This window comes from Vanessa cardui, chromosome 27 (genome assembly GCF_905220365.1).
Source record: "Vanessa cardui chromosome 27, ilVanCard2.1, whole genome shotgun sequence".
NCBI classification, from domain to species: Eukaryota; Metazoa; Arthropoda; class Insecta; order Lepidoptera; family Nymphalidae; genus Vanessa; species Vanessa cardui.
The window spans coordinates 5,123,766-5,149,454 of record NC_061149.1 but is presented as its reverse complement, the minus strand read 5'-3'; the positions used below and the strand labels follow the sequence as shown (position 1 = coordinate 5,149,454).

At 33.9% G+C, this 25,689-nt stretch overlaps 1 protein-coding gene across 2 annotated transcripts; it reads left to right on the top strand.

Annotated features, from left to right (window-relative positions):
• The first annotated feature begins 3,083 nt into the window (after positions 1-3,083).
• LOC124541116 (serine proteinase stubble) lies at positions 3,084-21,087 on the top strand. 2 transcript variants are annotated; one of them, XM_047118953.1, is made up of 9 exons: positions 3,084-3,371; positions 14,331-14,615; positions 15,679-15,871; positions 16,681-16,804; positions 17,020-17,149; positions 17,733-17,853; positions 19,205-19,452; positions 19,731-19,838; positions 20,624-21,087. In XM_047118953.1, the coding sequence occupies exons 2-9, from the start codon at positions 14,399-14,401 to the stop codon at positions 20,800-20,802; spliced, it is 1,320 nt and encodes a 439-aa protein (XP_046974909.1). In that variant the 5' UTR covers positions 3,084-3,371; positions 14,331-14,398; the 3' UTR covers positions 20,803-21,087. The 2 variants fall into 2 exon arrangements, with proteins under 2 accessions (XP_046974909.1, XP_046974908.1); XM_047118952.1 differs by having other exon boundaries at positions 3,084-3,331; positions 20,624-21,086.
• The last annotated feature ends 4,602 nt before the right edge of the window (positions 21,088-25,689 follow it).

The window sequence follows — 25,689 nt, the reverse complement described above, 5'->3', positions numbered from 1 at the left end:
TTTGTTACGAACAATTCAATGATATTATTTTTTGGGGAACTGAAAACTATATATATAAAACTAGTAAAACTAGTAAACATATGAGTTAGACATATATAAATATATACACAAGTACTGGTAGACTCAGCTTCGATCGCATTTTGGGTGTTGGTTGTCATGTGTCAGGCAAAGAAAGTAGCTAATGTTCCTCTTTGAGTTCAAGTTTGCTTCATACCATATTTCATGAAATTCGTAAATTTCATCAAGCTCGTAGGTCACGATAAATTTGCAGCTGATATAAATTACCTTGGGTATTCGAATCCTGAAATACCTGTTGACTTCCAGACAGGATACGTACATTTATTACATACATATTATATAATTGTATTTAACTACTATGATTGTATTTTTTTAAATGTTGAAAAATAACTACTGAGTTTCTTGCCGGTTCTTCTCGGTAGAATCTACTTTCCGAACCGGTGGTAGCTTCACTTAATTGTTACATGACGATTCAAAAGTGCTTGTAAAAGCCCACTTCAATAAAGTTTATTTTGATTTTGATTTTTTTAATCTAACGATGCTAGAAAGAGCAGGTGCCGAATAGATTGTTTACAGCGTTATAGCTATCATACAAATTATATTATTTTTGGGTTGGTCGCGAATTGGAGATGTAAGAATGCTTAATATTTCTCAAAACGCCAATGTCTAAAGACAGGGTTACTCGCATACCATCAAATGGCTAAATCTATACTTCTATCCTAATATTATAAATGTGAAAGCAACTTTGTCAGTCTGTATGTCGCTCTTTAACTATCAAACCGCTGAACCGAATTTCATGAAATTTGGTATGAAGCAAATTTGAACTCCAATGAAGGACATAGGCTACTTTTTAATCAAAATATTCTTATCTAGTAATATATATATTCTTGGTAAAATTTAAATTGTTTTTCAAAGAGTGACTTGCTTTTCACTAACTTCATAAACACATTTCTTTGAATTCCTTAAGATTGAATATATTATACGACACCATAAAACTAAAGACATGCGTGATGCATTTTACTATTGGCTTCTTTTAGATTTACGATTTTGATAACCTTGAGTTTAATTAATTTATTAAAATTAATTCAACATTTGATGACCTTAAAACATCTCGTTTTATTAGTTTAACAAATAAATAACTTGTTTTTACTTTGTTAATATTCACGGCATCAAGTTAATATACAGTATGTAGATTATAAATAGAAATGAAAGGTTTTTATTTATTTATTTATTTATTTATTTATTTATTTATTTATTTATGAGTCCCCAACAAAGGATACACACTAATTACACATTCAAAATAAAACGGTATAAAGGTTACACAAGTTATGTGCTCCTTCAATTAAAGGAGACCACAGCATGCACAGGAAAAAAAATATTTTAAACATAAAGAAAATAAAAGTGAAAAAGTAATAAATGGAAGTAAAAATACAAATACAAATTAAAATCTTAAAACTAGGAAAAAGCTTATAAACTAAACTTTTTATTAATAATAATATCACGTTAGAATTTTATTGAGACACACTCTGAATTTGGACAAGCTGTAACGATGAATATCGAGTTCGATATTACATCTAGAAAGTTTGTTATATTGTCTACAGAGCCTTGGAACAGCAGCGTTATGTCCTAGGTTTGAATTAAATGTCGGAATATTTAAAAGGTTATAAGCTTTTAAACGTTTTCTTTTGAGTGTGTATTTATAGGCTTTTAACTTTTAATTTATAGAAGGTAGGATATTTTATTTGATTATCAATGTATTTAATCAAAGAAATATCAACCAGAATCCGTTAATAGATTTAATTCTTCTGGGTTTGTACTGAAAAATGGGTGTTCCACAAGGTTCAATGCTAAGTACATTTTTATTTTTTATCTTTATAACTGATGATTTTAGATTCAATGAAATCGCTGTTGCTAAAATAGTTATAAACACCTGAACATAAATAGCTTATGGGTTAAATGGAAATATATAAAATTTCTTTAGATTTTTGTGAGCCTATCTATCTAATTCGAAATTTGCCTCTAGTGAGTAAGTCAGCAAAATAATTTTCTAATAAAAGATTTACCATACGGGATTAGAAAAAAACAAATTAAAGATATATTGAGAACTGGTTGAGTTGAGTCGAGATGGCCCAGTGGTTAGAACGTGTGCATCTTAACCGATGATTGCGGGTTCAACCCAGGCAAGCACCGCTGATTCATGTGCTTAATTTGAGTTTACAATTCATCTCGTGATCAGCGGTGAAGGAAACCATCGTGAGGAAACCTGCATGTGACAAATTTCATAGAAATTCTGCCACATGTCTATTCCACCAACCCGCATTGGAACAGCGTGGTGGAATATGTTCCAAACCTTCTCCTCAAAGGGAAAGGAGGCTTTTAGCCCAGCAGTGGGAATTTACAGGCTGTTGTTGTTGAGAACTGGAAGGATAAACTAGTAGTTAAAGAATGCGCAGAAAATAAAATCTGTAATTTTTATGAAAATTTGGAGATTTTTATGTAAATTATAATTTACATTTATCCGAGAGTAGAAAGAGACAGGTGTAAAATATCCATTTCTCATAATGAATAAAATTAAATTACTAAACTATTTCTCATACAAAATTAGTTAGGATTTCGCTTAAATGTAGGTATGCCTTAGTTCCTAAACCCTTTCTAAAGTTGAACTGGCTAGTTGAAATACCTTAGCTCTTGATAAACCACTTTTAGTCGTTTGCTATTTGCACAAGTTTTCGATTCGATAACAACTAACGATGGAGTATAGATAACTGTGTCTAGTTGTAATAAAATAGTAGATTTTAATTAGAATAATTCATTATTATATGTACCAATTGAATAAACAGCCGAAAAGAAAGTTATATATCGAAAACTATTTACAAATGATATGAGAATTTTAAAAGGCAATCAATATAAGCTTATCATTAAATTTTTCCTCAAATACATACTTTCCGATACGCTAAGCCATGAAAACATTAAACCATTTTACCAGAGCTATAATAATCGTGACAGCGAATCGTGAAACCTGACTTACGACCAGTTTTGAGAAAACGAGCGACAGTCCACCTCAGAACACCACCGGGCACTGACGGTCTTACGCGAAAATTTATATTTATATATTAAAAATATTCCCGGCAAAATTGAAATTCGAACGCGAATTCGAACGCTAGGTTCTTTATAGTGCACATTTTATGCTTGGAGGTTTTTTATGATATACGTGTTTTTTAATTTGATTTATTTAAAATTTATTAATTGATGTGTTTTATTTAGTTTTGTTAAGTGAAAGTGTTTTTAGATCTAAAAGTGAAAGGCGCTCCGAGTGAGTACAGTCCTCAAAGCCAGTTCTTGCTTTTAATCGGGTTAGATGTTTGTGTGAAGATGACTTTACTGACCTAGTTATTATTTCTGCTGTCTTAAAATTATTTGCACGGTAGCGGAACTTTTATAAAAAAAAAATCTGTTTGTTTTTCTCGTAGACATCTTAGATGAAATTTTTTTTGCTTATTATTTTGAACAGTTTTTTTTTTCTTTAAATAAAAGAATAAAGAATTTTCGATTCTTAAAATGGACATGGACTTATATTTTTAAAATGTTAACATATTACTTAAAACTTATAAACAAAAACTTTACAACTTATATTAAAAAAAAAACAAATAATAACCAAATAATATGTGGAATATTCCAGAAACTTTTGCTTAAAAGGGAAACCATATTGATAAGTAAAATATTCAAATCAAATCAAATCAAAACATACTTTATTGAAATAGCTGTTTTGAACCGCCATTTTACATTTCTTCTTTATTGAATGATAATAGTTATGTTAATAAAGTAGTTTTAATTGATTTTTTAAATACTAGCGACCCGCCTGACCTTGCACGAGTAACCAAATCAAATCAAAATAAACTTTATTCAAGTAGGCTTTTACAAGCACTTTTGAATCGTCATTTTACAATTAAATGAAGCTACCACCGGTTCGGAAAGTAGATTCTACCGAGAAGAACCGGCAAGCAACTCAGTAGTTACTCTTTTTTAACATTTTAAACGAAGAATACGATATGATGTATGTTATCCTATAACACTCAGGAATAATGTAGCTTTCTATCAGAGAAAATAAATTAAAGTTGGATCATATATTTCAGGATTTTTTCCCAACAAACAACAAAAGTTTTCCCTCTTACAATTTTATCATCATCATATACTATTTACATACATTAAGGAATATAAATGTAAAGAAAAATATGTATATAAACGAAATCTTATCTATACATATAATAAAATTGGAGTGTCTGTTTGTAATATTAAAATAGTCCTTTCTTATTCAATGCATATGTATACACGGTACATATACCAAAATAACATTTTTTACAATTTTTGTCGGTATATCCATCTGCTTATTCTGGCTAATCTCTGGAACGGCTGGACCGATTTTTTTTGTTATATTCAAAGGCATACAAGGTCGCGGACAGCTAGTCATATATATATAGTATCTAAAACGGTTGTATGTAATGAAAAGTAATAAAAATCATAATATTTACGGTCTTTCTATCTCGAACGTACTAATGGGAGTACTTTCTTATAGAGAATAAAAAACATACTAGATAATGACTCACTTAAACCCCAGACTTTCAGATATTAACAAGACTCGTGTGCGAAAGTAGCTATGTCTGTTTATTTGTTACATCTTTGTGTTTAAAGTAATCTGATGTTTATTAAATTTGACGTAAAGGTACCTTGAAGCCTGTAAGCTGATTACTGATACATTTGACTGTAATTTTTTTATGGTATAGATTGGCGGGCGAGCTTATACGCCACCTGATGGTAAGTGGTCACCATCACCCATAGACAATGACGCTGTAAGAAATATTAACCATTCCTTACATCGTCAATGTGCCACCAACCTTGGGAACTAAGATATAATGTCCCTTGTGCCTGTAGTTACACTGGCTCACTCACCCTTCAAACCGGAACCCAACAATACTGATTACTGTTATTTGGCATTAGAATAACTGATGAGTGAGTGGTACCTACCCAGACGGCTTGCACAAAGCCCTACCACCAAATAAATAGTAAGTCATGTGGATCTAGTTTCTTGATATATAGGGTTAAGATACCTATACTTATTTCACCCCCAGGTTGTTTTGTGATATTGTTTGTGAACAAGCAAATGGGCCACTAAGTGGTCACCAACGCCTTTAGATAATGGCTTAAGTGAATGAGCAAATGGGCTGCTATATAAGTGGTCACTACCATAGACAATGGCAATAAGAAAAAACCATTCCTTATTACCATACTAAAACCACCCTTGCTAACTAACACGTTATGTCCCTTGTGCCTGTAGCTACACTGGCTCACTCACCATTTAAATTAAATCACGATATCTGATGATGGAATCTACCCCGAAGAGCACAGAGTGATATCCAGTAAGATTGTGCACCTCTAAAAGAAAGAGCTGTCAGATTCGTGTTATCAATTCGTTACACCACCTATCCACTACCAATGGAATTAAAATGTTATTTCTTTTGTAGTTACACTGACTCACCATTCAAACTAAAACACAATAATATTGAGTACTGTTAGGCAGAATATCTGAACAGTGGGTGGTATTTACCCAGACCTTGGGATATGGCCTACCATCATACCACCATGTAAATTTGCAGATAAAGTTTCAACCTCATTATCGTTCAGAGCGATCGTGGAAGTCTCTTGCCTTACATTGCTCTGTAACGGTAAATTACAGTTTTTCAAAATAATTACGAGCTCTATACATGTTAAAATGTAATTATTATTTTATATTCATGAAGATAAAACTTTAACGTCGTTTTTTAATCTGTATTTTATAGTGTAACGTTCTAGTAATAAGGCTTGTGAGTGATTATATGTATATCTGTCCCTGTGTTTGCTTAGCGTGATTATTACCATACTTTATTTATATAAGTCAAGCTATATTTACGCGATATATTATATTATGCATTTTATATCAATGCATTCACGAAAGGAATTCCACGTTAAATTAGTATTTTTGATGTGATAACTTCTCAACAATAGCCAGTAGATTTCCCACTGTTGGGCTAAAGCCTCCTCTCCCTTTGAGAAGAATGTTTGGAACATATTCCACCACTCCACACATATGTGTGCTTAAATCTTTAAAACTACGCAACGGATTTTGATGCGGTTTTTTAATAGATAGAGATTCGAGAGGAAGGTTTTTGTGTATAATACATGGACAATATAATAAATAATTACTGTCAATTTTAGACGTTTCTAGTGTGATGTAAATAAACAAATTCTGTAGTCTATTTCGTCTCAGCTTTGCACCCGTGCGAAATCGGGGCGGGTAACTAATTTATAATATATCAAGCCTGCGGCTTTACCCGTCCGGGATTTACACTACAACTTCATCTATTATACACCAGAATAATACATAGGGTACAATTCATAATGACTTTATGTAATTTGGTCATAATATATCGATACAGATAAAGCACCCGTACGAAGCTGGGGTGGGTCGCTTGTAATATATACATATGTTACAACAACAACAACAGCCTGTAAATTCCCACTGCTGGGCTACAGGCCTCCTCTCCCTTTGAGGAGAAGGTTTAGAACATATTCCACCACGCTGTTCCTATGCGGGTTGGTGGAATACACATGTGGCAGATTTTCTATGAAATTTGTCACATGCAGGTTTCCTCACGATGTTTTCCTTCACCGCTGAGCACGAGATGAATTATTAAGACAAATTAAGCACATGAATCAGCGGTGCTTGCCTGGGTTTGAACCCGCAATCGTCGGCTAAGATGTACGCGTTCTAACCACTGGGCCATCTCGACTCTACATATGTTAGCAAAAACGCAACAAATGAAATTAACATATATTGTTATCAAACGTAAATATTATAAACATATTCTGGTATGTAAAAAATCTGTTATTAAAATAAAGAAAGATGTATTATAGTTTTATTATTATACAGTTAGTCCTTAACGACGAGTAACTATCAATGGTGGTAGTTTTACATTTAATTCAACGCCGTACTTTTATGACTCTGCTTGAATAAAATATATTTTGTTATTTGATTCTTATATATGTTACAGGCAACTTGATTAACTGGGCATTATTAATAAGGATCGGCCATTGTTAATAATGCCCAAGAGATGGGTGAATTGATAAATTTATCACTTTTACCGGCCATTATTAATAATACTCGGACTTATCAAATTTCCCGCAACATACAAACAATTACTACAACTACCTCCAGTGCTAAAAAGACATTTAAAAAAAAATACAGACGAATTGATAACCTCCTCCTTTTTGAAGTCGGTTGAAAATGTCAATTATTAATATTAAATTTGAGGTTAAGTCACTTTCAAATCCTAATATGTTTGTTACATTTATAATAAAATTATAATTAATGACATACAATAAAATCAACACAGTTACTAATTATATTGACACAAAATTGATTGCTGATAAAAATCAATTAAAACATAATATTCTGTGTGTGTTCAAGTAATCAATTTCTAGTCACACTGTATGCATGTGTGTGTATATGGGAAAATTAGTACGTGTGTATAAATTCCTAAGTTTCGCGCGTAATTTTGACGTTTATATACCCATCTATATTCATTTAAATATGCTAGAATAGAAGCTTATACAGGGATATTGGTAATTCGACGTACATCCGTTAGGAGGTGATAGGGGAGACTATTTGCAATAATTTTAACCCCCATATGCATACGGCAAAAGTGAACCATTTTTGTGTTATCGCGTTTTTTAAAAAATTGTCATTTTTTTTCATTGGTTGTTATTTTTATTAAGTCTTGTGGGAATTTTAAAGGGCGACCTTTAGTGCGAATTCGTTTATGTTCAAATACGAATATGTGTACTATTAAATCCATTGCGTATTTTTAAAAGATCTAAGCATACATAGGGACAGAGAGAGGAAAGCGACTTTGTTTTATACTATGTAATGATTTACGTAATCTGTGTTGTGTATAATTACCCCGCCTAATGGGAAATTAAAAGTAGCATTAAATACATGCGTAGCGGTCGTTTGAAGAAGTAAAAACAAAATTATAAACACAATGTGAGCTCATGAAATTTCAATAGACCTAGTTCGTTTGAATTGAGATACGCACGTGATCCATTTTGTTAATTGACGACCTCCGTGGTCGAGTGGTGTGTACACCGGTTTTCATGGGTACGCCACTCCGAGGTCCGATTCGATTCCCGGTCGAGTCGATGAAGATTACCATTAGTTTTCTATGTTGTCTTGGGTCTGGGTGTTTGTGGTCCGTTACTTCTGTTTCCATAACACAAGTACTTTAACTACTTACATTGGGATCAGAGTAATGTATGAGAGTGATGTTCCCTCAAAACAAAAACAAAATCTACTAAAAACTTATGAGACTTACTTTGGTAATCGTAAATCGACTTTTAAGTAGTCTAATATGAAGTAGTCTAATATGTCTTAATAAAGGTAGTGAAGCCAATATGTATTAGAAATAAATGTCACTAAATCCTTATATTGTCCTTATATAATCCTTTTATCTTTTTAAGGAATTTAGTACGTACGATGTCATACGATACCAGTGTAACTACAGGCACAAGGGACATAACATCTTAGTTCCCAGGGTTGGTGGCACATTGACGATGTAAGGAATAGTTAATATTTCTTACAGTTTCATTGTCTATGGGTGATGGTGACCACTTACCATCAGGGGACCCATATGTTCATCCGCCAATCTATACCATAAAAATATTCCGTGTCATAGTGCATCTATGTTAGTGTCAGACGAGTGTATTGTGTATATATATATATATGTGTGTGTGTATGAATGATTGATATGCGTGTGATAGAATGAAAAATATATGTAAAATTACTTTTAAAACTACTAGAAAGCATAGCTTAATATAGGCCAGGCTAATGCAGAGTTCATTTCGAGTAAATAGAAGTTTACAAAACAAAAGAAGAGAAATCGTCTGTGTTACAATACTAAAAAAAACTTTTCACTCATTAGCATTATAGGAACTTTTTAAACAAACCTCCTTTCATGTTCCATATTTAAATTCAATAGATACATTCCATTTCTGTCATACAGAAATATTTATTATCTGTGCTGTCGAAACGAAGTTCTTTATCGCTTGTTACACTTCAGACACAAGTTTTAATCACTTAATTAGTATTATTATTATTTATCATAATTATTAATTAATTTTATCTCATATCTCATAGTATAAATGAGAAAGTGAGTTTGCGTTACCATTAAACGCGATAACTTGTCAACTAGCAGTAACGAAATTTTGATTATACGTTGGTAAGAGAACCTTCCACCAACCCGCATTGGAACAGCGTGGTGGAATATGTTCCAAACCTTCTCCTTGAATATGTAATGGGTGTTTTGTAGTTACCCAGACGATAATATTTTGATTATTCAAGTGATCACAATTCAAGGAACGTTTCTACATTAAAAATGGGTGTTCCACAAGGTTCAATTTTGGGTCTCTTTCTATTTCTGGTATATATAAATGATCTTCCTTTCTGTGTTAAAATTTGCGATATAGTGTTGTTTAATGACGATACTTCACTGATTTTTAATGTTGATAATAAAAAAAAACTGACTATTACGATGTGAACGGTGTATTATCACAGATACACGATTGGTTTTCATAAATAATTTAGTTTTGCATGCTCAAAAAACAAAATGTGTAGGTTTTACCCTACCCAATGTTAGAAAGCTAAATTATAATATATCTTTAAACGGTGGCCGTCTTAATGTAGCCGATACTCCGGTGTTCTTAGGAATAGAATTGGATTCCAAACTTCAGTGGAGTACTCATTCGTCATCCCTAACAGGAAGACTCAGCTCCGCAGCATACGCGGTTAGAAAAGTTAGACAACTAACTGTAATTTTCACAGTATTATGTTATATAGAATGTTACTCTGGGGTAACGCTACAGATATGGAATCTGTCTTTATTTTACAAAAGAGAGCAGTCCGGTCTATTTATAATCTTGGAGCTAGAGACTCTCTTCGGGAAGTTTTTAACAAAGTAGGATTCACTGTTGCGTCACAGTATATTTACAACAAAATTATGTATATTCACAGTAACATTGATCACTTTGATAAAATCAGTGATAATCATTGCATATGCACTAGGACTAAGGATAAGCTCATAACGCCAAGTTTCCGACTCCGTAAAGTCAATTAATCCTTCTTGGGGCAAGGTATCCTTTTCTATAATAAAATTCCGCAGACATTTTTACTTTGGCATTTCGTAAATTCAAATCGTTTGTAAAAAATACATTGGTCAAAAAGGCATATTATTCGATGCAATTTTTTATAGATGATAAAAAAACGTGGAGTTAATACCTGTTGACTTTGTTGTATTTAACTACTTTTTACTCTTACTTGAAAAGAGTAACTACCGAGCTTCGTTCATGCCAGCAGCTGACGCATGGCCCCCCACTACGATGCAACTGACGATTTTTTTTCAGCTCAGTATTGTAATGTCAACTATTCATGGAAAAAGTTTGAGCTGGCGTGCTATTACTTAATTATTCTTTTTTTTTACCATTTCCGCAACCTCCCAATTCTACGTACACCGCGGGTGCGCCAGCTGACGCTTGGTTCAGTTATAAGTATTTCGAGATATATAGAAAAAGAATTTCAAACAGGCGGCGTAAAATCACTGCTGAAATGCAACGCTACCTCCCGGACTTGTATGTCGCGCTGCCTTCCGCAAAAAGAGAATGAATTTAAAAGCCATCTGACAGCTTGACGTATGACATTCGGAAAGCCGCTCTAATTCCTTATAATATATATGTTATATGTATACATATGTATTATAAGGAATTAGTGCAAGTCAAAATCATCAAAAAGACAGGATTATCGCTCGACAGACTCAAGTTTCACTCACAAACAAAACCGCGGTCGGAAACAAGTATGTTATATATTAAAAATGAATCTATCTATATCTCAATTTATATATTTTTAATAATGATTTCCACTTATTTTCTCGAAGACGTCACGCCCTAAAAGAGCATCGACGCGTGAGACGCTTTCGCTCGCATTAATTGTGCGAAGCCTTAAGTAGGCTTTATGTTAAGATCAGATTACTTATTCCTTATAACTGATATACAATCTTCTGAATACACGGAATTAAATACCTATACGTGTAATAAAGCTAGCATCCATGACGATTTCGTACCGGTGATGATGAGATGGCCCAGTGGTTAGAACGCGTGCATCTTAACCAATGATTGCGGGTTTCAAACCCAGGCAAGCACCACTGAATATTCATGTGCTTAATTTGTGTTTATAATAATTCATCTCTTGCTTCTTAAATGGAGAAGAGGCCTTTGCCCACCAGTGGGAAATTTTCATTAGTACATTATTCCTGACTACTATAATGTAAACGTATTAATAACAAAGTGTCGCCAGTAATATTAGAACGAATAGATTTTTTTTTATTTATTTAAGAGGTAATCTCTAATTAAAAAAAATACAAGAACACTGGTAATTACTTATAACTTCGAAGGTTCTAACTGTCTTTATATTACGTCGTTTTAATAAATCTTTACAAATAAACACCCCTTTAAGGATTATCGGAATACACTTATTAGTAACCTAGTTATTGATTGCAAATTAAAATAATAATAATAAATGACATAGAATACACAATACTGATAAACTTCATAAAGCTTATCAGCGATTTCCGAGCTTTTATGTAGACCTTCGTTTTGATCTAGTGAGATTACTCTGAAGACATTTATCACATGGCCGTGTTTTTATACGAGGGGTGATCCAAAAGTAATGATAATTGATAATAAACAATGTGAATAAAGTTATTAAAAAAAATATTTTTCAACATAGTCTCCTAATAAGTCAATACACTTGGTCCATCTTTTTTCTAAACCAAGAATTCCTTTAAAAAAAAATGTTTACTCTGACTCACCAAAAATTCTTTAACTGCAGCCATCACTTCGCTGTTGTCTTCAAATTTCTTGCCTCGCAGCTGTTCTTTGAGCCGAGGAAAGAGATAGAAGTCACTGGGGCCAAATCTGGGGAATAGGATGGGTATTCGAGTATTTCGAACCCGGATTCTTGGATGGCAGTCATCGCAACTGCGGCTTTTGAGACGGAGCGTTGTCTTGATGGAACAACACACCTGCTAGCAGTTTGGCACGACTTTTTGTTTGATGGCCTCCCGCAATCTTCTTATTTGGTCTGCATAATAAGAGCCCGTAATAGTGGCCCCCTTTTCTAAGTACTCCACCATAATAATTCCTTCAGCGTCCCAACGTCACAGATGCCATAACCTTCCCCGATGAACTCGACACTTTGAACTTCTTCGGCGTCGGTGTTGAGGCTCGTTGTCATAGACTGTTGCTTGGTTTCAGGATCAAAGTGGTGGATCCAGGTCTCGTCCATTGTCACAAAACGTAACAAAAAAATGTCTTTATCGCATTGAAACTTCTCGAGATTCGCCCTACAAATGTCGACTCGTTTGTTTTTCTGCTCGTCGGTTAACATTCTCGGCACCCAGCGAGCAGACACCTTGTTCATATGCAATTCATTCGCCAAGATTCTTTGAATGCTGCCATATGAAAGCCCTGTGATCTCAGGTACATGCCTGATGGTCACTCTTCGATCTGCCAATACGATATCTTCGACTTTTTTGACGTTGTCTTCAGTGAGAGACGTTGATAGCCGTCCTTCGCAATGTTTATCTTCTGTGGATGTTCTACCCAACTTAAATTCGTTGGCCCAGCGCGCAACTGTGGAATATGGAGGAGCAGATTCCCCTAATGTTTCCACCAAGTCGCAGTGTATGTTTTTGGTAGACATTTTCTAAAACAAAGGTACTTTATGACATCTCTTTCTCCATATTGATGAATTATTGTCGACCGTCGCTATTCAAATGATTGTATCTCCAAGGAATGATGACTTATTTATATGATTTTTTTATCCTGAACTAGTGGGTACATAAAGAAACTAAACAATTTTTTTGGATTTTTATGAAGTCTAGAAATACCCTCTTATCATTACTTTTGGATCACCCCTCGTATATACTCAAATAGGCGCACACACACACACACACACACACACACACACAAACACACACTACATATTGACACATATGTAGGCACATGCACACTTGGAATTTAGTGTGATAAAAATCCATTAATAACTTGTTCATATTAACATTACGTTCTTATACGGTGAAGTGTAGTTCCGTCTTTGGAGTTCAAGGTCGATTCGTCCTAAATAACATCAAAATCGATTCAGCAGTTCAGCTGTGAAAGCGTAACAGATAGACAGAGCTACTTTCGCATTTATAATAATCGTAAAGATTTGATGAAGCACTTTCATCTTTCAACTTTGAGCTGAGATGGCCCAGTGGTGAGAACGCGTGCATCTTAACCGATGATTTCGGGTTCAAATCAGGCAAGCACCACTATATATATGTGCTTAATATGTGTTTATAATTCATGTCATGCTCGACTGTGAAGGAAAACGTTAAATAAATTTCGAGAAAGGGGAGCAACACCTTTAAGAAACAACCACTACTATCATTAAATTCGGGATGTGAATTTCTAATGCCGACCCTATGTTCCAAATCCTCTCCTTAATGGAAGAGGAGGTAGCTTAAGAGGTCCTTAGCTCAGCAGCGGGAAATTTACAGGCTGTTTCTTTACTTTACTTAAGTGAGCCAAGTGATAAAAGTCATAAACAATACATTCACTTTAGTTGTGAATGAATTTAATTGTTATAAATTAACAAATATCGAATATACATTGTTATTTAAACACTTCATTTTTATTACGTTTTCAAAACGTAGATTAAAATGTTAAGACTGTTATATTTTTAAAAAATATTCTAGCAATTATTTAAGAAACCTAGCCATTAGCCCTCCTTTTAAGTTTATCTTGTGTTAGGAGTAAACAGTAGCCCAAGGGATACAGGATCGATCCTGAGACATTTACATCGCTAGGCTGTAACCCAATGCGCTATTGACGCTTGAAACATCTCTAACACTATAATAAATGCTTAAAGTAACATATTGATAAATAATAGTCGGGCAATTGGATTGCCTGATGGTAAGTGGTCACCACCTATATATTACCATTGCAAATGTTAATAATGCCAGGCGTTCCTAATGTACCTACACCCGTGAGAACTAAGATGTCACTTGCAACTGTAGTTACCCTGAGTCACTTACCCATCAAACCGTAACAAATTAATACCGAGTATTTCTGCTTGACGGTGGAATATGATGAGGTCCAATTAAGTATATTTTTATTGTTTTTTTTTTCAGAAACAATTTCACTCTGACCGGCCAGCTACAATTCACGCTATGTCCGAACACCATAAAGAACCTTCAGTATGTCGACGGTGAAACACGATGATACATGGATATATTTTCTAAACAATGGAAACGATAGAACTTGTAATAGAAACTCCCATACGGATAAAGTGCTAAAGAAAAGAAAAAATGTTTTCAATATCACAAAATGGCGGCCTAAAACAAGATGGCGGGTGACTGGGAGGATGTTAATATCGTTTATGATTTTGAACGTGATCGGGGTGACTCATGGAGAAAGTAAGATTATTTTTCTTAATATGTTCATGAGTATTCGGTTATTTTTTTATGTTCTTTTTTTAAATTGGACAATGTTAAGGATTAACTTTTTACGGTTCGAAATATGAGATTGGGAATTTAAACGACTCAGAAAAAAAAATTGTGTTCAATCAACGATGTTTTTTTATTAAAAATGATGACGTATTTAACGTGTATTTTTGACAATTCATATCTTTCTCGCCCGTTTCAATAATTCTTGAAGTAGAATAGTCAACTGGCGATTCTCCGCCTTCCCTGGAGATGTTTTTCTGCCAAATTTGCGTTAGGAACCACAGTGAAATGTGCCACAGGATATTTTACAGAGCTCAACTGTGTGTGCTAACATAGTTTCAATCCCTATTTGCTTACTCTTGTAGTCCGAAAGTTTTGGCACAAAACTATCGAACTACTATCTATATCTATCGAAATACTATCAGCCAGTAAAACCCTACAGTATATCTATCAAAAAACAATACGAGAATACTTTAACAAATATGTTTTTTACAAATTACCTTTTACAAAATAATATACTGGATCAATCAAGGGGCTCGTATCGCTTCTTTCTTTTGATTGTTGGGGCAAGGGCACCGTGGCTGACACCGGCTCCAAATATAACAATAACTATAACTACAAGATATAATCGTTAATCGACTTTTAAGTAGTCTAATATTTTTCATTTCATTTAACTTAGGAAGACTCTAAAAAATATGTTGAATACGCAATTATTTTTATTACTTTTTCGTGCATATTCATTTGTTTTAAAATAGTGTTTTGTTTGAAGTCGGTTTTTCTTTTTGTTAAAATTTTTATTTATTCTATATAAACCGATATGATATAACAAATCAGCTGATGCTGTTACCTCCAATAATCATTGATACTGTAAGAGAATATTTACCATACTTTATACCGACAATACGCCACTAACATTAATAATTAAAATGTTAATTATCTCGTACCTGTAATTATACTGGCTTCACCCTTCATAGTAAAACAGGTTTACCAACAAACACTTCATCAATGAAACAGGTTGTAACGTATTTTCCAGGTCTTACGAGTCGCGTGCTGGCTAACTTCCTCGGCTACCCCAGTTCGTGCAACATCGGCACGGAAGTGAGACCTTGCACCTTGTCACTTACTTGCTGGCTTCGAGGTGGAATCAGGGCGAAGGGGTGTGGTAGCGGATGGCTGTTCTCTTGCTGTGTAGCAGCGGAGCCTGCGAGGAATGACTTTGATAATACGTATGTATGGCTCTGACAAGTACTTATAATTAGGTATACCTTTAAGTAGAATTATCTTACTAAGGAAGTATACTCAGATAAAGAATTGTGAATAAGTGAAAGTATTTATTTATTTACTTAGTGTACAGGAAACAAACAGTGAAATAATTACAATAAAATAAAAAATGTAAAACAATTCTTAAACCAAAACAGTTTCCATTTATAAATTAATCATAAGTAATTACAAAACAAGACATTTTTTATATTTGCATGAAATTATATAATTCATTTATATAACTTAATTTAATATAAATTTAATTTTTAAATCAAGAAAACATAATCTAATAATAAATAATCAAATTATAATTAATTAATTAAAAATGCATGAGTAAATTAAGGCTCTTCAGAGTATAATATTTCTTTTACTTGTAGTTTGGTAAACACTTAACTAAAATACTGTATGGTAAATTAATGTAGAAATATGTGCGACTAGTACTATCGACAAGAAGATAAATCTTAATTGTTTGTAGTCAATACGTAGCTCAGTTTAAAAAAAGACAATAACTTAACGAAATTCTACGAGACAAAAGACCTTTTTCTTTTATAATATTTATATCAATATTAAGCGATGAAGACACTCGGAACAGTTGCAAATGTATGGTAATTTTACACATAAGTTACAAATATTTTTTTTTTAAACGCGTTACCCTTTCCGTCTTTCAGCGGGCGCCACGGGATCGCTTACGCATGGTACCGTGGCGAACAAATATACAAATACTTGCGTAGTACCAATAAAACAATGAAATCATATCGAACTCTTCCAATTTCAGGATACCATCCGCGGATTGGAGGTATGAATATAAAGTTGTCCCGCCAAAGTTGCGTCAGGTACCACAACGGAACGTGGTACCCACCAATGTCTTCCGACGAAGAGTTGATGATGATATCAGTCAGGTATTATTAAACATAAAATATTATTTACAATTTTGATTTTTTTTGGTGAACTATTGAAGCTTACTCCACAAGACTGTTCCAATGTAGATTAGACAGACAGAAATGTCAGTGGTGCTCAGGTTAAAGAAGCCTTAATGAATAGCAATAAATGTCTTGTGTAAAAAATTAGAGGCCATTAGCGAAATGATGAAGATATATGATAAAATATTTTTCAGGTGGACTGCGGTCTTCCATCGACGAGAATATTACAGAAAAGAATTATTGGAGGAAGAGAAGCGAGGTTTGCGGAGTTTCCCTGGCAAGCTCACGTCAGGATATCGGAGTTCCAGTGCGGTGGCGTATTGAGTAAGTTGTAACATAACAATCAAAAATGAATTGCTGTTTTAATTAATTATTCTTTATGATAAATTTATAAGGCAATAACTTATTTTCACTTGAGACTTTTTTTTATGTTAGGCGTCTCTGATTGGGCGAAAATAACTAGATATTAAATTGGTATACTGAAATTTATTTGAATTACAGTTAGCACAGTACTACAGTTGACTCAAGAAACAGAGTAAATATAATACGACCGAATAGAATGATAATATAGCTGTAAAGCCAGTGGCTCCAACTAGCGAGCTATTTAGACGACCACGACAATTTAAATTGTTTGGTTTATACCGCTTCTAACAGACTCAAATTATATTCCACCAAGATGTTCCAATGCGGATTGGTGAAATAAACATGTAGCAGAATTTCTATGAAATTAGACACATGTAACCTACACGATGTCTTCCTTCACTGCCGAGCACGGGATGAATTATAAACATAAATTAAGCACATGAACATTCAGTGGTGCTTGCCTGGGTTTGAGCCCAGTTCGGTTAACATACACCGTTTTTGACGTCTGGGCCGTCTCGGCTTCCACGATATATAATTATTTCAGTATCCCGATGGTTCGTCGCGACAGCTGCTCATTGCGTCTCCCGTGCCCGGCCCTTTGATATCGCAGTCTGGCTCGGAGCTCTGGACACAACATCTGGCGCTCACACTGCTAAAAAACTTGGGTATGTTTTCACTGCATCTTTTAAATCTCTTTGATTAAATGGGAAGTATACTACGACACAACTTAGATGTTGACGACCTCCATGTTCGAGTGGTGTGTACACCGGTTTTCATGGGTACGCCACTCTGAGGTCCCGGGTTCGATTCCCGGCCGAGTCGATGTAGATAACCATTAGTTTTCTATGTTGTCTTGGGTCTGGGTGTTTGTGGTAACGTCGTTACTTCTGATTTCCATAACACAAGTGCTTCAGCTACTTACATTGGGATCAGAGTAATGTATGTGATGTTGTCTCATATTTATTATTATATTTATTATGTAGCATCGAAAAATTCAATAAAACCGATTACTGCTGATTTATACAACCATAATAGATACAGCTCCCTATCGCCATTCGACGCTATTCGTCGCTATATATTCTCGCGTCAGTCCAACCAGAGAAAGCAAGTGCATGTAAATCGACGCGTCAAATTGACGAATTTATCGGGTCATATGATATTGCAAGTTATTACGTTTGTGTAAAGATCATATTCACATAAGAAATAAATATTGATAATTTGATTTTCAGTTATCAGATTGAATATCAGTGAAATTCCATTAAAGTCACTTTATGGTGAGATACTTGCAACATGAGTCTATAATGAGACATTATCGTCCCTTAGGGTGGATAATTTACATTGGCACTATAAAGAAATAACTAGTTCTGATTTTAACAATGTGTTACCAAATTAGGGAACTAAATTTTTATGTCCCTTGTGCGTTGAGTTAAACTGAATCGCTGAAAAGTAGATTACTAGGTTTTGTCCTCGGCTTCGCTCCAGGCTTCGTTTTAGGTGTTGATTGTCATGTTTATGAGTTCAAGTCTGTTTCATAACAAATTTCATCAAGAGATTTAAGAGTAGTGCGACAGACAGTCAGAGTTACTTCACCATTTGTAATATTTGTATAGATTTTCATAGGATTGCTATAACAACAACAGCCTGTAAATTCTCACTGCTAGGCTTAAGGCCTCCTCTCCCTTAGAGGAGTAGGTTTGGAACATATTCCACCACGCTGTTCCAATGCGGGTTGGTGGAATACACATGTAGAAGAATTTCTATGAAATTTGCCACAAGTAGGTTTCCTTACGATGTTTTCCTTCACCGCCGAGTACGAGATGAATTATAAAGACAAATTAAGCACATGACTCAGCGGTACTTGCCTGGGTTTGAACCCGCAATCATCGGTTAAGATGAACGCTTTCTAACCACTGGGCCATCTCGACTCGGATTGGGAGGATTGCTATTGAATACGAAAAATTCATCCATAATTATGTGTGTGAGATTAAAGATTATTCCATTTACGTTATTCCACAGAGTCGCTCAGAAGATTTTGCACCCCCTATTCCAATTCCGTATGACCCAACCAGATAGATACGACATCGCCCTCCTCAAGCTATCAAGACCCATCACCTATACGAGCCACATCTTGCCAATATGCTTGCCAGACATGGATCTAGATTTACGAGGGAAGTCAGGAGTTATAGCTGGATGGGGGAAAACTGATACCAGTAATGGTCACACTGGCACAAATTTATTGAGGTCTGCGACCGTTCCTATCTTGAGTAAGTATCTTTATTTATTTAAATAATCTATTGATCAATGCCAATTGAACTAAAGGCGAAATGAATGATTACTGACGTCTGACGACCTCCGTGGTCGAGTACTCCGAGGTCCTGGATTCGATTCCCAGTCGAGTCCATGTAACCGATTTTTATTTCCTATATATTAAGAAAAAGTTCTTTGACCATTGTAAAGTGTAGGTGACGATAATTATAGTTATCTATTGTGATTGTAATAACCCACGATTACCAAGTAATTCAAGTATTTTAATACTTTACAGGTACTGAACAATGTATAAACTGGCACCAAAGCAAGCAAATCTTAGTCGAAATCCACTCTGAGATGATTTGCGCTGGCCATTCCGATGGTCACCAGGATGCTTGTTTGGGTAAATAAATAACATATTCAATTTTAATTTAAAATATGTAGGCAGATTAGAAAATTATCCAGCTTTTTTTTAAGGTATAGATTGCGGACGAGCATATGGGCCACCTGATAGTAAGTGGTCACCATCACCCATAGACAATGACGCTGTAAGAAATATTAACTATTCCTTACATGGTCAATGTGCCACCAACCTTGGGAACTAAGATGTTACGTCCCTTGTGCCTGTAGTTACACTGGCTCACTCACCCTTCAAACCGGAATACAACAATACTGAGTACTGTTATTTGGCGGTAGAATAACTGGTGAGTGGGTGGTACCTACCCAGACGGGCTTGCACAAAGCCCTATCATCAAGTAAAAAAGAGTCTACCTCATTTGTATTGTAAGGAATATTGACTAACTTTTCCATGCTCAATGTTCCACCAACCTTGGGAACTAAGATCCTTTCATAAAATGAAAATCAATATATACTTTTTTATTATCATCCTTAGCAGAGCTGAGGAAGCTTAGGCAAACACCGCTGAATATTCATGTGCATAATTTGTGTTTATAATTCATCTCGCCCTCGGTGGTGAAGGAAAACATCGCGAGGAAACCTGCATGTGTCTAATTTTATCGAAATTCTGCCACATTTATATTCCACAAATCCGCATTGGAAAAGTGTGGTAGAATATGTTTGAAACCCTCTTCTTCTGTTAACTAAACAGTTAACAGTGTCAATCATCATCATCGTCATGATACATCATCCTTTGTCTTACTCACAACTAATACGTTCGTAATTCTCTAGGTGATTCTGGAGGTCCCCTCATAGTCATGGACAGCGGGAGGTATTACTTAGTGGGAATCACTTCAGCTGGTTTCGGTTGCGGTGTGGACCACCAGCCCGGTATATACCATAACGTGAAGATCACTGCAAGTTGGATTAAAGAAGTCATCAGTCCAACTACAAATTTTATAGACTTTTGATATTTAGATCAAGCAGGGAGGGTCACTGGTCACTTGGGTTCGGAAGTACCATTTATTATAATTGAATGTTTGTCTATCTATTGTAACTAAATAACTAGCATGTATATGGTTTTAAAAGATGGATATTTTTTGTACGCATGTGTGAGTGAAAATTTATTTATGTTTTCAATTTATACTACGGAACCATTTGTAAGTAAAGAGTGGTAGTTTTTGTAAAGAATGTTGTTTTGTGATATGTTGAAGTATGCTGACATGAATGTTAATGATTATTGATACGATAAATATAATAAGTGAAATGATACAAACGACCATAATAGGAATTGCAATATGGCGTTCGTTACTTGTGACGTCATAAACTATGACTCACACATACAAAGATAATCAATTGTATATTCGAATGGAATACAGATTAATCATAGTAGTTATTTTTTGACGACCTCCGTGGTCGTGTATATACTGGTTTTCATGGGTACGCCACTCCGAGGTCCCGGGTTCGATTCCCGGCCGATTCGACGTAGAAAAAAGTTCATTCGTCTTGGGTCTGGGTGTTTGTTGTACCGTTGTTACGTTTGATTTTCCATAACACAAGTGCTTTAGCTTACATTGGGATCAGAGTAATGTATGTGATGTTCTTCAATATTTATTTTTTATATTAATTTTTAATGAAACTACAATAAACAAAAGTCACGTGACAGTAATACAGGTTACAAGTATTTATGACGTCATAATGTTAACGTGCTTACAATGAAGTAACAATACATATAAATACATTATATTAGTAATAATGAACAATAAAAACTGAATATCAAGATGCATTTCTAATGGAGTCATTAAATATAAATTAATATTAACAACTCATTAAAGGTCTATTTACACATCAGTCACTTAAATGTAAAGGTGTTAGGTGGAGTGTTATCTGTTCAACTGGTTTAAGGGCACAGGCCCTTAAACCAATTGAAGTTATATTGACAGCAAATTTAACTAAGCAAAAAATCTCTGCTTAATTTCGGATTGTTTATTTTTCAGTGCAAAATTCTTGTTTCATCTTGTAGAATGCTTGTGAATATGATAGAAATATATGTAGTGATTTACATATATGTATATACATATATGAATCAAAGTGTTTATGTAATAGGGAGTCGAGATGGCCCAGTGGTTAGAACGCGTGCATCTTAACCGATGATTGTGGGTTCAAACCCAGGCAAGCACCGCTGATTCATGTGCTTAATTTGTCTTTATAATTCATCTCGTGCTCAGCGGTGAAGGAAAACATTGTGAGGAAACCTGCATGTGACAAATTTCATAGAAATTCTGCCATATGTGTATTCCACCAACCCGCATTGGAACAGCGTGGTTATATGTTCCAAACCTTCTCCTCAAAGGGAGAGGAGGCCTTTAGCCCAGCAGTGGGAATTTATAGGCTGTTATTGTTGTTGTTATTGTATGTAATAGGAGGCGAGTTACGAGTTACAACACATGAAATTTCTACTTTGGAAAGAGATGATTTTTTTAAATAACTGATACATTATTTATAATCATAATGAATGGTCAGCTGATGTCAGTCGCCATTTTAAAGACAGTATATAAAGACTTCCTGTTTCATGGCTAATTTTAGTCATTATAACGGGACTTTCAAGAAACCGAGGCATCAATGCGCAAAATTCCCATAACGAATCACCGTGATGGTGAGGTAAACAAATTAAATGCGAATAATTTCTTACGAACCTAAATTCGTCCTCAAATTTAGTAGAACTATCTTACTCTTTATTAAACACAGATCATTGACCACATTTAAAGTTAAAAAAAAGTGAAGTACAGGCTGTCCTGTAAATTTCCCACTGCTGGGCTTAGGCCTCCTCTTGCATTAAGGAGAGGGTTTGGAACATATTCCACAGAATTTCGATGAAATTAAACACACGCAGGTTTCCTCACGATGTTTTCCTTCATCGCCGAGCACGAAATTAATTATGATTACAAATTAAGCACATATATATATATATATATATATAATGATGCTTGCTTGGGCTTGAACCCGAAATCATATAATCATCACCCCTGGACCATCTCGGCTAAGACCACACTTGTGAGTGACTAATGTAAAATAGACCATAATGCTTTCACTTATAAGATATCTCAAGAAAAATCGTGTCTTATTTTATTTGCCATTATTTTGTTTCATTGGCTGATTTGATCTCTGTTTATTTATGTTGTTTTTTTTGTTTTTATTAAAAAAATAAATTATTTAAAATGTTTTCGTTTGTTTTATTTAATCATCTAGTCTTACGAAGACTTTAATTATGTTCATTTTAAGAAGAGTTGAGTGTGTATTCCAACACGCTTCTTCAAACGAATGGGTTATATCTTGGTAAATATTCATCACAACTCTTTGTCATTAGTTGGCATTATATGACATACAAACTATCCCTTACATCATTAATATGTTAACAGCCTTGCTTAACTTCCCAGCTAGTTGCCACAATCGGTCCGAACATAATGGACTTACACCTGTCATAAAACTTTAAAATAAAACAATATGAAATAGTATTGTTCGTTTATTAAACAGTTTATTAAAATTTGCCAGATACAGTACAGATACAAATATATAAGTCACAGGAAAGCAAAATTTAAAAGGTATGCTTATCCCTATAAGAGATTTCTTCCAGCACACCCAGAAGAGTGAAAATAGACAGAACAGTGAAAGGTAGACAGGCAAGAGTTTACAATTACAAAATAAAACTAAAACAAATACTAAACTAAAAATGAGAAATATATATATAATACATTAAAGTTTACATATATAAATACTTATAATATACATACATATAAATACATATACACTACTTACTGTAACTAAAAATATAACAAACTTTTTGCATCAAGAACCTTCATAGTTGAGCATCTCTAAACACATATCTCTTTACAAATATTAACTTAATAGTAACTTACAATTAATATAAATTAGATATAAGTGAGTGAAAAGATAATGATCTTGAATTAAGCATTAAATATTTATGATAATATATTTTAATTTGCAGACAGAAAAAAAACAGTCTGTATAATTAAACAAAAATAGTGATATGCTTATATTAATAGCTTAAAAATGCACGTTGACTCATTTTTTATTTATAATCCTATCTCCTTCCACAATTGTTATACGGTATTACTCGTATAAGAAAGTCTCATATAACTGAGATACATTTTAGTTTAGATTTGATAGTATACTTTTAATAGTTTTATGTAATTAATTATGTAATAAATATCAATGAAATATTTAAAATAACATCTATGTCACTTATGAAAATCAAAAATAAAAACGGACTTAAAATTGATCCATGTGGAACGCCCGATCTTAGAATAATAATTTGGAACTTTGTAGCACACAATTATTTTTTAATTTTATAAAAGTAGCTTAGCTTAGTCACTATAATGCCACAATACCTTTGATTAAACTGCACGCAATATTCTATATATCTAATTATAAATGCAGGAACGATGAATGATTGATTTGTATCATTCTAACGCAACTGACAATCGCTATGAATGTTACAATTTTATAGCATTTGATACAGTGCGTGGACATGCTGGATTAGAAATCTAGATAAAACAACGTACTATAATAACTTCACATTGCTAATTGTGTTAGCCACAAAGCAGGAATGATCTTCCGTGGCTTCAATATACATATAATAAAATTGGAGTCTGCTTGTAATATTAAAATGGCCCTTTTTACTCAATACATATGTTTGTATACATTTGTATTGAGTGGAGAAAACGGCTGGACCGATTTTGATGGGACTTTCACTGGCAGATAACTGATATAATAAGAAGTAACTTAGGGTATAATACTATTTCTTTGTTAAATTCAAATGCGTAAAATGTCGCGGGCGCAGTTAGTCTATACTAATAATATACGCAGGGTTGTTTGTTTGTAAATAGGAGGTCATCTTCGAAAGTAATAATACAATTCTATACTATTGTAGAGGAAAGTTACAGACTCTAAATATTCTCCTTTTCCGTTTAGAAAAGGTTTTGTAGCCTATTCCAGCACGCTACACCAACGTTGAATACTGATGTGGCAGAATTTCAATGAAATTTGATACGATGTTTTAGAATATAAATTAAGCAACTAAACATTCAATGGCGCTTGTCTGGATTTGAACCTGTAGTCATCAGTTAAGATGCTCGAATTCTAACCAGTGTGCTATCTCTTTATACATGTGTAACTCATCACTAGATGTCGTTACAAATCATCGACTAGTATCAACTTCAAACGTCATTAAAAGCCTCATTTGCCATATAAAATGATTGAATAAAAAAAATACGTTTATTTATACGTATATTAGTTCAATGTATAACGGTATCTAGCTTAATATTAATGAAATAACACATTAAATCGAGGTTAAGATATATTTATATGTTATTCAATACAATATCAGGATACAGTTTAACATATACATATATATTATATTTATTGATATATGAACCTTGAAATTTTACCAAAACATAATTATTGGTATCATATTTACAAATCGCGTCTCTTTGAGGAACTTATAAAATCACTTTCAACAGCGCTTATATCATGAAACCCAATCCTATAACCTTCACTTGTAAATGAGCTCTATTGCTATAACAATAAAGTTGTAAATTGTGTAACCGTAATGCGTGGTTAGTTAACCGGTTAATGTAAATTAAGTCAAAGAAATAACGACTTTAAGACATGCTACATTAAGTTCATTCTCGATTGAGCTTCGAATATGCAGTTAGCATGTTAATGTAGGAAGTAAATTCGACTTTAATTCAAAACAGTTAAGGTTTATTTTTCAATGTCGAGAAATAGAATGTTAAGGTAAAATCGTGCTGTTAATGTCAAACAGCACAGTCTGTAAG

What these genes read in the sequence shown, in the direction of transcription:
- LOC124541116 (XM_047118953.1), top strand. Translation starts at nt 14,399, where the DNA reads ATGTCGACGGTGAAACACGATGATACATGGATATATTTTCTAAACAAT. An exon ending in CCAGTGCGGTGGCGTATTGA is followed by an intron (nt 17,150 to 17,732) that starts GTAAGTTGTAAC and finishes TAATTATTTCAG; the next exon opens with TATCCCGATGGTTCGTCGCG. An exon ending in TCACCAGGATGCTTGTTTGG is followed by an intron (nt 19,839 to 20,623) that starts GTAAATAAATAA and finishes GTAATTCTCTAG; the next exon opens with GTGATTCTGGAGGTCCCCTC.